At 50.3% G+C, this 13,979-nt stretch overlaps 1 protein-coding gene across 1 annotated transcript in view; it reads left to right on the top strand.

Annotated features, from left to right (window-relative positions):
- DDX39B (DExD-box helicase 39B) overlaps positions 1-12,192 on the top strand; it is an 86,734-nt gene extending 74,542 nt beyond the window's left edge. The window contains exons 7-11 of the mRNA XM_075323285.1: positions 1,390-1,521; positions 2,915-3,024; positions 3,257-3,401; positions 10,551-10,698; positions 11,668-12,192. Coding sequence (XP_075179400.1) covers positions 1,390-1,521; positions 2,915-3,024; positions 3,257-3,401; positions 10,551-10,698; positions 11,668-11,684 — 552 coding nt within the window. The 3' untranslated portion in view covers positions 11,685-12,192. The remainder of the gene's footprint in view (positions 1-1,389; positions 1,522-2,914; positions 3,025-3,256; positions 3,402-10,550; positions 10,699-11,667) is intronic.
- The last annotated feature ends 1,787 nt before the right edge of the window (positions 12,193-13,979 follow it).

Here is a 13,979-nt window from a genome sequence, read left to right as displayed (position 1 = left end):
TGCTTTCACCTCTGCCTGCTCCTAGAGATCCTGCCAGTCCTGCTTTCACTTCTGCCCGCTCCTAGAGATCCTGCCAGTCCTGCTTTCTCCTCTGCCCGCTCCTAGAGATCCTGCCAGTCCTCCTTTCTCCTCTGCTTGCTCTTAGAGATCCCCAGAGTCCTGTTTTCTCCTCTGCCCGCTCCTAGAGATCCTGCCAGTCCTGGTTTCTCCTCTGCCCGCTCCTAGAGATCCTGCCAGTCCTGCTTTCACCTCTGCCTGCTCCTAGAGATCCTGCCAGTCCTGCTTTTACTTCTGCCCGCTCCTAGAGATCCTGCCAGTCCTGCTTTCTCCTCTGCCCGCTCCTAGAGATCCTGCCAGTCCTCCTTTCTCCTCTGCTTGCTCTTAGAGATCCCCAGAGTCCTGTTTTCTCCTCTGCCCGCTCCTAGAGATCCTGCCAGTCCTGGTTTCTCCTCTGCCCGCTCCAAGAGATCCTGCCAGTCCTGCTTTCTCCTCTGCCCGCTCGTAGAGATCCTCCAAACCCTCCTTTCTCCTCTGCTCGCTCCTAGAGATCTTGCCAGTCCTGCTTTCCCTTCTGCCTACTCGTAGATGTCCTTTCTCCTCTGCTTGCTCATAGAGATCCTGCCAGTCCTCCTTTCTCCTCTGCTTGCTCTTAGAGATCCCCAGAGTCCTGTTTTCTCCTCTGCCCGCTCCTAGAGATCCTGCCAGTCCTGCATTCACCTCTGCCTGCTCCTAGAGATCCTGCCAGTCCTGCTTTCACCTCTGCCCGCTCCTAGAGATCTTGCCAGTCCTGCATTCACCTCTGCCCGCTCGTAGAGATCCTCCAAACCCTCCTTTCTCCTCTGCTTGCTCATAGAGATCCCCAGAGTCCTGTTTTCTCCTCTGCTTGCTCATAGAGCGCCTGCAAGTCCTGCTTTCCCTTTTTCCCGCTCATAGTCTACGAGTTTTTTACACATAGGTAAACCTGTTTCCCAGACACAGTGACTGCTCTTTTGTATACGGCGTGTACACAGGGACAGCTGTCTTATACTATAACCAGGCAGTGGAGGAAGCACGGCTCCGCGGCTTTTCTTTAGGAACTTGCAGTGCAACCACCCAAAATTGCATTCTAGGTGTCGCGTTGTCTTCTGAGTAGATGTCCAGTATGCATAATGAGGGAACCGGCATAGATCCATTATTAATACGGCCGTGAATGTAGACGTGACGGACGAGCCTTGTGGGTTTGGGATTCCCTATTATTCTTGTGTAAGTTTCATTCTGCCTGCGAGACGCCAGCTTAGCCTGAGAACGCCGCCATTGTAGGACGCCATCTTGTTCCAGTCCTCCCCTGTGATGATAAAGCCGGCGCCGCCCCTTACTGTTTAACCCTTAATTTCCCACCCCCTCCTCCAGCCAATGGAAATCTTCGTGGATGATGAGACCAAGCTGACGCTTCACGGCCTGCAGCAATACTACGTCAAACTCAAGGACAATGAGAAAAACCGCAAACTTTTTGACCTCCTGGACTTGTTGGAGTTCAATCAGGTGACTCAGGTTTCTATTGTTATCTCTGGCATTAAGTGGTGGACGATGGCGGTGTCCTTCCAGGTTCCAGGACAGCCCCCTCCTGTAGCCCGGCATCTGAGCTGTGGACCCAGGGGCAATAATCACAGGGAAGGCGCAGGTCTGGCCACAATTGTAGAATCTGAACTATGCAAACCTATGTGTATCCATGGTTACAGACTACAAACAAGCCCTAAATGTAGTCTGCGCCATGTGACCGCAGGAGCAGACTACACAATTTGGGCCCCGATTTCATCATTTTCCAATTGAAGGTTTTTTTTTTTCTTTGTATTTGCTGGTATTTTTTTTTTTTATTCAAATTCTTCAGAATCGCGCACGTGGTTCAGAAATGTGTTGCAAAATCAAAAATTCTTTTGTCTATAGGTGTTTGACCAAGTCGAAAATTCTTTAAAAAGTGGCAAAAAAAATGCTCCAAATTTAACGACCCCTCTAGAAACCCTTACTGCAGGAGAAAACTGGAGTGAGATGCGCAAAAAACCAAAATGTTGGTTAAAGTCGCATTTCACTAATCAGTTTTTCGAAAGTGGGGATAAGAATTTAAAAAGTGGCACAAAATGTAAATGGCATAAGGCTCTAGTACTGAAGCTACTAAAAAAACAAACCCCAAAACCCAGGAAAGTGGAGAAATGACAATGATGAATTGGAGGGTGGGGGGGGGGGGACGGGCAGGCAATGTTTTGTTGAGCATGTTACCATGGCGACACGAGGGTCTACATGAGAGCTGTGCACACAAAACGGTAGATATTTAGAACATTTGCCCCAGCTGCAAAATTTAATAGACCACTGCAAAATTGTCAGTTTTTCTGATTTTTATCTTAATATTTTTGAGTAAAATGTAAATTGTTCTTTTATTCTATAAACTACTGACTTTCCACCAGTCTGTCACACTGCTTTTGGGTGACCTTATGCCACTCCTGGTGCAAAAATGTAAGCAGTTCTTTGTTTGATGGCTTGTGACTATCCATCTTCCTCTTGATTACATTCCAGAGGTTTTCAATGAGGTTCAGGTCTGGAGATTGGGCTGGCCATGACAGGGTTTTGATGTGGTGGTCCTTCATCCACACATTGATTGATCTAGCTGTGGGGCATGGCCCATTGTCCTGCTGGAATAACCAGTTCTCAGAGTTGTGGAACATTGCCTGAGCAGAAGGAAGCAACTGTTTTTCCAGGATAACCTTGTATGCGGCTTGATTCATAGTCCTTCACATATTGTTTGAACTTTGCGAAGGACGTATGACTCGAGCCACATACAAGGTTATCTGTACACACACAAACCCTATCTTTATAATGTGTTTGTGGTGGGATTTGCCGTGATTTCAGAAGGAACAAGACTAAACCTCCAGTTTTATTTTAGGTGGTCATCTTCGTCAAGTCCGTCCAGCGCTGCATCGCTCTGGCTCAGCTCCTGGTAGAGCAGAACTTTCCGGCAATTGCTATTCACCGCGGGATGCTACAGGAGGAGAGGTAGGAACGGGGGGTGTAGACTAATGCAAGAGTGAAAAAACACCTACCTCAACCATGTGAGCGAAAACGCCCCCCCCCCCTCCCAAAAAAACCTGCAATTACAACCCACCACTACTGTACATGTATCATTAGGTTGGCAGATATTGATATCTTATTCCCTGGAGAGCAGAGGAAAGGTAAAGCATGGTGGATGCCGTACTTTGATGGTCACACCTGTTTTCTTTAATGGCAGGCTATCCCGGTATCAGCAGTTCAAGGATTTCCAGCGCAGAATTCTGGTGGCCACAAATCTGTTTGGCCGCGGGATGGATATTGAAAGGGTGAACATCGCCTTCAATTACGACATGCCAGAAGACTCCGATACTTACCTGCATCGGGTACGTAGCCCGCCGAACACTCCAGTGGGCGATACCGTGCTATAGTGCAGGGTGTGACGGGCGGAGCACGGCACAGGAGTCTCTCTTAGTGCTCATCCACAGAACCACAGACCTGAATCGCTGAGTACAATCGGATTCCAGGGGCAAATCGTGCCCGCTGCCTCATGAATTGGAGGGTGGGGGGGGGGGGGGACGGGCAGGCAATGTTTTGTTGAGCATGTTACCATGGCGACACGAGGGTCTACATGAGAGCTGTGCACACAAAACGGTAGATATTTAGAACATTTGCCCCAGCTGCAAAATTTAATAGACCACTGCAAAATTGTCAGTTTTTCTGATTTTTATCTTAATATTTTTGAGTAAAATGTAAATTGTTCTTTTATTCTATAAACTACTGACTTTCCACCAGTCTGTCACACTGCTTTTGGGTGACCTTATGCCACTCCTGGTGCAAAAATGTAAGCAGTTCAATTACGACATGCCAGAAGACTCCGATACTTACCTGCATCGGGTACGTAGCCCGCCGAACACTCCAGTGGGCGATACCGTGCTATAGTGCAGGGTGTGACGGGCGGAGCACGGCACAGGAGTCTCTCTTAGTGCTCATCCACAGAACCACAGACCTGAATCGCTGAGTACAATCGGATTCCAGGGGCAAATCGTGCCCGCTGCCTCATAATTGGAGGGTGGGGGGGGGGGGGACGGGCAGGCAATGTTTTGTTGAGCATGTTACCATGGCGACACGAGGGTCTACATGAGAGCTGTGCACACAAAACGGTAGATATTTAGAACATTTGCCCCAGCTGCAAAATTTAATAGACCACTGCAAAATTGTCAGTCCGCTGCCCCCGATATCTGACATGTGCACGGCCTCATTGACTAACGTTGGTCCACGTGTGATCTGATGTTTTGTTGGACTGCACTAGGACCAAAAATACAGCCCGTACTCTGCAGGTCACATTTCTTCAGCGCTCTATTGGGAGACCCAGACGATTGGGGTATAGCTACTGCCTCCGGAGGCCATACAAAGCACTACACTAAAAAGTGCAAGGCCCCTCCCCTTCTGGCTATACCCCCCCGTGGTATCACGGGTTCTCCAGTTTTCAAGCTTTGTGCGAAGGAGGTCAGACATCCATGCATAGCTCCACAGATTTTAGTCAGCAGTAGCTGCTGACTATTTCGGATGGAAGAAAAGAGGGCCCATATAGGGCCCCCAGCATGCTCCCTTCTCACCCGTTGATGGTGTTGTAAGGTTGAGGTACCTATTGCTGGTACGGAGGCTGGAGCCCACATGCTGCTTTCCTTCCACATCCCCCTGGGGGGCTCTGAGGAAGTGGGATCCTGCCGGCCTCAAAGCTCTGACGCCGGGCTCCATCCACAGACCCATTTGAACCTGCTGGATACGGAGCTGGAGTACCGTTCAGGGACATGGCCCTGCACCATTACAGGTACTCTGTGTCCCCGGACACACAGACACAGCACACTCCAGACTTGCTGGGTGTGCTAGTGCGCCGGGGACAGTAAAGGGTTACAGTCACTGCAGCTTTGCTGAGTGACTTTGTGTATTGGGAACTACCGCGCCGGACGCTCCGGGAGCGGCGGCGCGGCTGGGACTTGTAGTTCGCCGGGGACTGGGCGCCGACCGCGCTTTTACGGCGGCGGCGCTTATAAATCCAGTCCCCGGCTTCTGCGGCCTAGTGCCGCTTCGTTCCCGCCCCCTCCCTGTCACTCAGGGAAGGGGACAGGCGCTGAGCAATCAGCAGCGCCGAGGGCTGGAGCCTTATTTACATGCTCCAGCCCTCTCACTGCACACTGTCGGACGCCGGATTCCCGCTCTGACTTGGGGCACGCCCACGGCCCGCCCCTCCTCACACGAGCTGGGGAAGACGCCGGCAGCCATTACTGCAGTCCGAGCTCGGACTTTCGGCAACCAGGCAGGACGGTGGCGACCATACACCCGCTTATAGGCGGGCGGTAAGCGGCACACATAGTGCTGACCCCAATATATACTGCAGTGTGTACATGTGTATTTTAACTGCATAGGTCGCTATATGCCCGCTTGGAGAGCGACACATCAGCAGCAGGAAAGCAGGTGTGCTAAGGCACAGGCTTTCTAGGCTGCTTGTATTGCACGTACTGAAGTGTTCATTTGTGTGTATACTTGTATGCTATACATTGCACGGTACAGTCGCTAGTCTTAGCTATATTCTCCTGGAATGGCTAGACTACAGCAGCAGAAAACCAAGGGTGCTGGGGCACAGTTTTTCTAGGCTGCTTGTATTGCATGGGCTGCAGTGTGCATTTGTACTTGTGCTTGTATGCTATGCATTGCACTGTATGGTCACTCTTCTGGGCTATATTCCCCTAGATGACTAGTCTACAGCAGCAGAAGAGCAGAGGTGCCAGGGCACAGGCTTCTATGCTGCTTGTATTGCTTGTGCTGCAGTGTTCATTTGTACTTTATGCTTGTATGCTATACATTGCACTGTACGGTCACCAATCTTGGCTATATACTTCTAGATGGCTAGTCGGCAGCGGCAAAAAAGCAACACAGATTTTCAGTGCTGTTTTTACTACATGGGATGCCGTTCATGACACCGTCCCATTGTGTGCATGCTCCCCTGTAGCACTTCGTCTGCCGGGGTCTCTAGCACTTCATCTGCCGGGGTCTCTACTAGTCGTGGCCAAAGAAACCACCTGTCATCCCTGTCCAAGGACAGGGACGGAGTTGCAGTTTCGACAGATATATTGTCATAAGTTGGAGATTTGCAGTCCAGACAGGCCATGTGCAATCTTCCTGACCAACCTCATTTGGAACGGGGGGGTCCCAGGAGGACTCTCTGTATGATAAGGCAGCTCTCCAGGACTTTGATCCTGACATCGCTATCGATCCGGATACACCGGATGGTAACGCCATACGGAATGATCCTATAGCGTCCATCAATGGAAGGTTGGATCTTTCTCCCTCAGCTCCCCCAGTGGAGGAGTCAGCTTCACAGCAGGAGAAGTCCCTTTTCAGTATCTCAAACGGATATTGAGTATTTTTCTGGCCACGCTGACTTCAGAGAAGCAGTCCAGAAACACCACGCTTACCAGATAAGCGTCTTCTCCAAACGTTTTTAAGATACACGTTATCCCTTTTCCCCTGACGTGGTCAAGCGCTGGACCTAGGGTCCAAAGGTGGATTCTCCAATCTCCAGGCTTGCGTCTAGAGCCATAGTTGCACTGGAGATGGGGCTTCAATTAAAGATGCCATTCACAGACAGATGGACTCTGGTTGAAATCTGTCTAGGAGGCTATCGGCGTGCCGGTTGCTCCGGCATTCACAGCCGTATAGGCAACCTAACCTTTTCAGCTGTTCTTGCGCAGCTGGCCTTGAGCACATGTACATCTGTACCGCAGAGGCGTCCGTAACCCCGTAATGTCTGCACTGCGACTTACCCTATTAATGCTGTCCTAAAAGTACAGTCGAGGTTTCGGTCCTTCCCAAGCTCGGGCAGGTCCCAATTGTCCTCGTGCAAAAGGGCTACAAAACCTCAGACGGGCTCAGATTCCGGCCGGGCTCAATCACGCCCAAGGAAGGCAGTCGGAGGAACCGCTACCAAGGCGGTCTCCTCATGTCTCTCAGCTCTCTCTCTCTCTCTCCGCATCCGCGGTTGATGGCAGACTCCCCCGCCTTTGGCGACATTTAGCTGCCACAGGTCACAGACCGGTGGGTGACGGACATTGTGCTCACGTGCACAGGACAGTGTTCTGTTCTCGTCCTCCGACTCCATCCTTCAGAACGGCCCCACCTCCCCTCCGAGCAGATGCCCTGCTGCAGGCGGTGGACGCTCTAAGAGCAGAAGGAGTGGTGATCCCTGTCCCCCCTCAGGAACGAGGGCGAGGGTTTGTACTCCAATCTCTTTGTGGCTCCAAAAAAGGACGGCTCCTTCCGTCCTGTTCTGGACCTAAAACTGCTCAACAAGCATGCGAACGCCAGGCGGTTCCGGATGGAATCCCTCCGATCCGTCATTACTTCAATGTCTCGAGGAGATTTCCTTGCCTCAACAGACATCAAAGATGCCTATCTCCACGTGCCAATTGCTACGGAGCACCAACGTTTTCTACGTTTTGTGATAGGAGACGACCATCTTCAGTTCGTAGCCCTGCCATTCGGTCTGGCGACAGCCCCACGGGTGTTCACCAAGGTCATGGCAGCAGTGGTAGCAGTCTTGCACTCTCAGGGACACCCGGTGATCCCTTACTTGGACGATCTACTCGTCAAAGCACCCTCTCAAGAGGCATGACAACGCAGCCTGAATGTTACGCTGGAGACTCTCCAGACTTTCGGGTGGATCATCAATTTGGCAAGGTCAAATCTGTCACCGACTCAATCACTAACGTATCTCGGCATGGAGTTTCACACTCTATCCGCAATAGTGAAGCTTCCGCTGAACAAGCAGCGTTCACTGCAAACAGAGGTGCAGTCTCTCCTTCAAGGCCAGTCGCACCCCTTAAGGCGCCTCATGCACTTCCTAGGGAAGATGGTGGCAGCCATGGTGGCAGTTCCCTTTGCGCAGTTTCATCTGCGCCAACTGCAAGGGGACATTCTCCGCCAATGAGACGGGCAGTCAACCTCCCTGGACAGGAAAGTCTCCCTTTCCCAGACGGCCAAGGACTCTTTGCAATGGTGGCTTATTCCCACCTCATTGTCACAGTGAAGATCCTTCCTACCCCCATCCTGGGCAGTGGTCACGACAGATATGAGTCTGTCAGGGTGGGGAGCAGTTTGTCTCCGCCACAGGGCTCAGGGGACGTGGACTCAGCAGGAGTCCACCCTTCAGATCAATGTTCTGGAAATCGGGGCAGGGTATCTTACCCCACTAGCTTTCCAGCAGTGGCTAGAAAGAGAGCAGATCCGAATCCACTCGGACAACTCCACAGCGGTGGCATACATCAACCACCAAGGAGGGACGCGCAGTCGGCAAGCCTTCCAGGAAGTCCGGCGAACCCTCATGTGGGTGGAGGACACAGCATCCGCCATATCCGCAGTTCACATCCCGGGCGTAGAAAACTGGGAAGCAGACTTCCTCAGTCGCCAGGGTATGGATGCAGGGAAATGGTCCCTTCACCCGGACGTGTTTCAGGAAATCTGTCGCCGCTGGGGGGTGCCGGACGTCGACCTAATGGCGTCTCGGCACAACAACAAGGTCCCGGCATTTATGGCACGATCGCGCGATCACAGAGCTCTGGCGGCAGACGCCTTAGTGCAAGATTGGTCGCAGTTCCGGCTCACATATGTGTTTCCACCTCTGGCACTCTTGCCCAGAGTACTGCGCAAAAAATCAGATCCGATTGCAGCCGCGTCATACTCGTCGCCCCAGACTGGCCGAGGAGATCGTGGTACCCGGATCTGTGGCATCTCACGGTCGGCGACCGTGGTCACTACCGGGCCGGCCAGACTTACTGTCCCAAGGGCCGTTTTTCCATCGGAATTCTGCGGCCCTGAACCTGACTGTGTGGCCATTGAGTCCTGGATCCTAGCGTCTTCAGGATTATCCCAAGGGGTCGTTGCCACCATGAAACAGGCTAGGAAGTCCACCTCTGCTACGATCTACCACAGAATGTGGAAGACTTTCTTAACCTGGTGCTCGGCTCAGGGAGTGTCTCCCTGGCCATTTGCATTGCCTACTTTTCTTTCCTTCCTGCAATCGGGGTTAGAAAAGGGCTTGTCGCTCGGCTCCCTTAAGGGGGAAGTCTCGGCACTATCCGTGTTTTTTTTCAGAAGCGTCTAGCACGTCTTTCTAAGGTGCGCACGTTCCTACAGGGGGTCTGTCATATCGTACCCCCGTACAAGCGGCCGTTAGATCCATGGGATCTCAACAGGGTATTAGTTGCTCTCCAGAAGCCGCCTTTCGAGCCTCTGAAGGAAGTTTCCTTCCTCGCCTGTCACAGAAGGTGGCGTTTCTCGTTGCGATCACATCGCTTCGGCGAGTGTCTGAGCTGGCAGCTCTGTCATCCAAGGCTCTCTTCCTGGTGTTCCACCAGGACAAGGTAGTGCTGCGCCCCATTCCGGAGTTTCTCCCTAAGGTCGTATCCTCATTTCATCTTAATCAGGATATATCCTTGCCTTCCTTTTGTCCTCATCCGGTTCACCGGTATGAAAAGGACTTACGTTTGTTAGATCTGGTGAGAGCACTCAGAATCTACATTTCCCGCACGGCGCCCATGCGCCGTTCCGATGCACTTTTTGTCCTTGTCGCTTGTCCGCGCAAGGGGTTGCAGGCTTCTAAAGCCACCCTGGCTCGATGGATCAAAGAACCAATTCTTGAGGCCTACCGTTCTGCGGGGCTTCCGGTTCCTTCAGGGCTAAAAGCCCACTCAACCAGAGCCGTGGGTGCGTCCTGGGCATTACGACACCAGGCTTCGGCTCAACAAGTGTGCCAGGCAGCTACCTGGTACAGTCTGCACACTTTCACCAAGCATTATCAGGTGCATACCTATGCTTCGGCGGATGCCAGCTTAGGTAGAAGAGTCCTGCAGGTGGCAGTGACACCCCCGTAGGGGAGGGCTGTTTTGCAGCCCTAACATGAGGTATTTCTTTACCCACCCAGGGACAGCTTTTGGACGTCCCAATCGTCTGGGTCTCCCAATAGAGCGCTGAAGAAGAAGGGAATTTTGTTACTTACCGTAAATTCCTTTTCTTCTAGCTCTTATTGGGAGACCCAGCACCCGCCCTGTTGTCCTTCGGGATGTTTTTGTTGTTTGCGGGTACATATGTTGTTCATGTTGAACGGTTTTTCAGTTCTCCGATGTTACTCGGAGTTAATTTGTTTAAACCAGTTATTGGCTTTCCTCCTTCTTGCTTTGGCACTAAAACTGGAGAACCCGTGATACCACGGGGGGGTATAGCCAGAAGGGGAGGGGCCTTGCACTTTTTAGTGTAGTGCTTTGTGTGGCCTCCGGAGGCAGTAGCTATACCCCAATCGTCTGGGTCTCCCAATAAGAGCTAGAAGAAAAGGAATTTACGGTAAGTAACAAAATTCCCTTCTTTGCTTGGCCAGCTCTAGCACCAGGCATAACTCGGTGTATTCATATTGCAAACGTTACTCACCATGTTTATCTCTGCGCCTCCTGTGACGTTCTGTCTCTGACCCTCGTTATTAGGTGGCCCGAGCGGGCAGATTTGGCACCAAGGGTCTCGCCATCACATTCGTCTCCGACGAGGGAGATGCCAAAATCCTGAATGAGGTTCAAGATCGTTTTGAGGTGAACATCAGCGAGCTGCCCGATGAGATCGACATTTCGTCATACAGTGAGTGCCGTCGTCTTCTCTATGAATTCTTTCCAGTCCGATACATCCCACCGGTCACATACTGTAAGACTTGGCAAGGAGAGGCCTAAGGAGTGGCGGCTCTTACACACTGTTTCAGACAGACCTCTCTCCGTACGGAGTTGATGGTGTTGTCTAAAAGCGTCTCTGTGTGAAGGCCTAGGCTATGAATTGTTTGTCCAGTGTAATATAATAAGATATGTCCTTTGCTTGCTTTATGTATTGCTTCTCCACATATACCTAATTGAAATATTAACGGAATGTATAACCAAAACAAATTATGCTTAGGACTAAGAAGAATAAGTTTAAGTTCATGAATAAGTAACTGACATTCATGAATAGAAGAGATACCCATCTGTAGTTTCAAATAAGTAACTGACATTCATGAATAGAAGAGATACTCATCTGTAGTGTCATGAATGAGTAACTGACATTCATGAATAGAAGAGATACTCATCTGTAGTTTCAAATAAGTAACTGACATTGTTCTATCCACAGACTCTCGTCTATGCTTAGACACACCTGAAATGCTCAAATAAGAGAATGAGCTAGATCCAAGCTAATTGGTTGGTTAAGAGACAATGCAGAAAAACTATAAGAATGTTATGCTTTGAATACAAGGGTTAGAAGAGCACTGTGCTTCTCCCGTATAGAGATACGTCTCTGTGTGGTCATTTGTCCTGATTCATATGCACAGTTCTGATTTGGAATCCTCCTCCGAGACCCTAAGAGAGACTCCCTGGAGGTCTCCCCCCAACATCTGCTCCTCCCTGACCATAGATTGTCCCTGGTAATGCTGTCATAATGTGATTCAGATACTATGGAAGCATGGGGGAGCCTTCTGTGCTCACAATTATTTGCCATAGACCAACTACTACCCACGTGAGATTGTTATGATCAAGATGTAATTGAGCGGGAAGATTTTAATCACTTCTGTTTTATCTCTCCCAGTTGAACAGACCCGATGAGGGAGGTCTCCAGCTGTGGACGCCGCACCCCCCCTGTCCATTCCTCCGTGCACCAGCGTGGGGATTACCGGTCACCAGCTATTCTGACGTGGAGCATGGCTCTTCCCACCTGCATCCAGCAGACCGTCGCTCTCCTGCGTTGTCCTCTTTGACAGTGACACGTTCTCCAACATGAAGAGAACATGGACGCCGCTTGAAGAAATATGCCGGAGAAAATTGAAAAATGAAATTTTGGACAAGTTACTGCCCTGTTGGGCGTAGTGTTAAGTGTAGTACATGGCCGCACATCCCGATTCATTCATTAATGGCAGAAGCTTACTGTGAGTGATACATTGATTTCTCCGCTGCCGTGTACCCTGCATCCAGCCCCTTGTGTAGTTCTGGTGTAGTATTTTTAGTTCAAGTTTTATAAAGTGAGAATGAATATTTTTTTTTTTTTTTAAATTACGGCACAGTCTTGTGTGACTTCTACCGTGTCACAAGGATTAAACATATATTGTGTTCCTCAGTAGCTTTGTCGTGATTTGAACGATCGAATCGCTGGTGTTTTCAAGGTTTCTAGAAGCCAATGAACAAGATATGACGAAACGCTCAATGGGTCATTACCTAGAACAGAAGAAACCCATCCAGAGATCACAAATGTCCATACATAAATGGAAAAGACAACTGCGAGGGAGCTGCTCCCATAATAAACTTGCCCCTTAACGACCGCGGGTAGTAAAGTTATGTCCTAGCGGTCATAGGTGGGGATCAGTGCACATGTCAGCTGATTTGTACAGCTGACATGTGTGCCTGCTAGGCACGAGTGGAATCGCTATCAGCCCGTGCCTTTTAACCCCTTTTAGCCCCATATTAACGGCGATAGCGGTAGATCCGTACTCCCCGCCCAAAACCGGAAGTCACGTGATGTGATCACGTGGAACCGGTGGTTTCCATGGTATCACAGGGTGATGTGGCGACTCCTTTGCTCACATGACTCAGGTCCTGGAAGAAACAGCTGAGTACTGGCTGTTAGAAGAGATGATTTCTCCCGGTCTGAGCGACGCTGCTCTGATCGGGAGAAATGAATGAGAGATCAGACATCTGATCCTTATAGTCCCCTAGGGGACCTAGTAAAATAAAAAAACAAACCCTAAAAGTTCAAATCCACCCCCCTTTCGCCCCATTGAAAATGGATTAAAAAAATAAAAATACACACATTTGGTTCAGAAATGCCTGATCTATGAAAATATAAACTCAATTAATGTGATCGATAAACAGCATAGTGGCAAAAAAATTCCAAACGCCAAAATTACCTTTTTTTTTTTTTTTGTTTTTTTTTTGTTTTTTTCGGTCGCCACAAATTTTGCGCTAAATGCAATAACAGACAATCAAAACTTAACATCTGCACAAAAATGGTACCGTTAAAAACGTCAGCTCGAGATGCAAAAAATAAGCAGTCACTGAGTCATAGATCAGAAAAAAATGAAAACTCTATGGGTTGCGGAAAATGGCGCAAAACGTACGGCACTTTTCTTTATCGTTCCTATGGGAGACCCAGACATTGGGTATATAGCTTCTGCCTCCGGAGGACACACAAAGTACTACACTAAAAGTGTAGCTCCTCCCTCTGAGCATATACACCCCCTGGATAACCAAATATAGCCAGTTCAATGCTTTGTGTTCAGGAGGCATACATCCACACATGCATTCTCATCTGATTCTGATTTTTGGAAAGAGTTTGAAGAAAAGTGGGTCCAAGCCTGGACTCCCGGCATGTCCCTTCTCACCCCACTGTGTCGGCGGTGTTGTTAAGGTTGATTTCAGGGCTGGAGCCTTACATGCCGCGCCCCTTCACCATCCCTCGGGCTCTGGCTTGAAGTGGGAGCCAGCACGGTTCTCCCTGCCTTGCAGGAGACCGGTCTCCATCCGCAGCCCTTCAGGATCCTGCCGGACGGAGCACTCATCCCCAGGGACTTGAAACCCTGCGTCTCACAAGCTAAGTATCTGAGACGTTATTTTCGGGGGGTCCCTTGTACTTTATTGTTGGGGAGAGTGGGCTGTGTATCTATTCTGACATTTCCGGCCGGTTCTCTGGTTTTCACCTGAGAACCGCGCCGAAGGTGCCTGCGCGCCGGCCGCATAGTTTAAATTTAGGCCCCGGCTTCGCCTGAGGCCTAGTTTAGATTTCACTGCCCCTGCATGTCAATCATGCAGAGGGACAGTGCGGCCCCGCCCAGCGGCCGTTCGGCACAGGGGAGGGACACTCCTCTCTGAGGAAATATTCCCTCCCCTGTAAATCTCCTTGGCCCTCCG

The sequence above is a fragment of the Anomaloglossus baeobatrachus genome, chromosome 9 (genome assembly GCF_048569485.1).
Source record: "Anomaloglossus baeobatrachus isolate aAnoBae1 chromosome 9, aAnoBae1.hap1, whole genome shotgun sequence".
Classification (NCBI taxonomy): domain Eukaryota; kingdom Metazoa; phylum Chordata; class Amphibia; order Anura; family Aromobatidae; genus Anomaloglossus; species Anomaloglossus baeobatrachus.
Note: the sequence above shows the minus strand (reverse complement) of the source record. Positions and strands in the feature narration are given on the sequence as shown.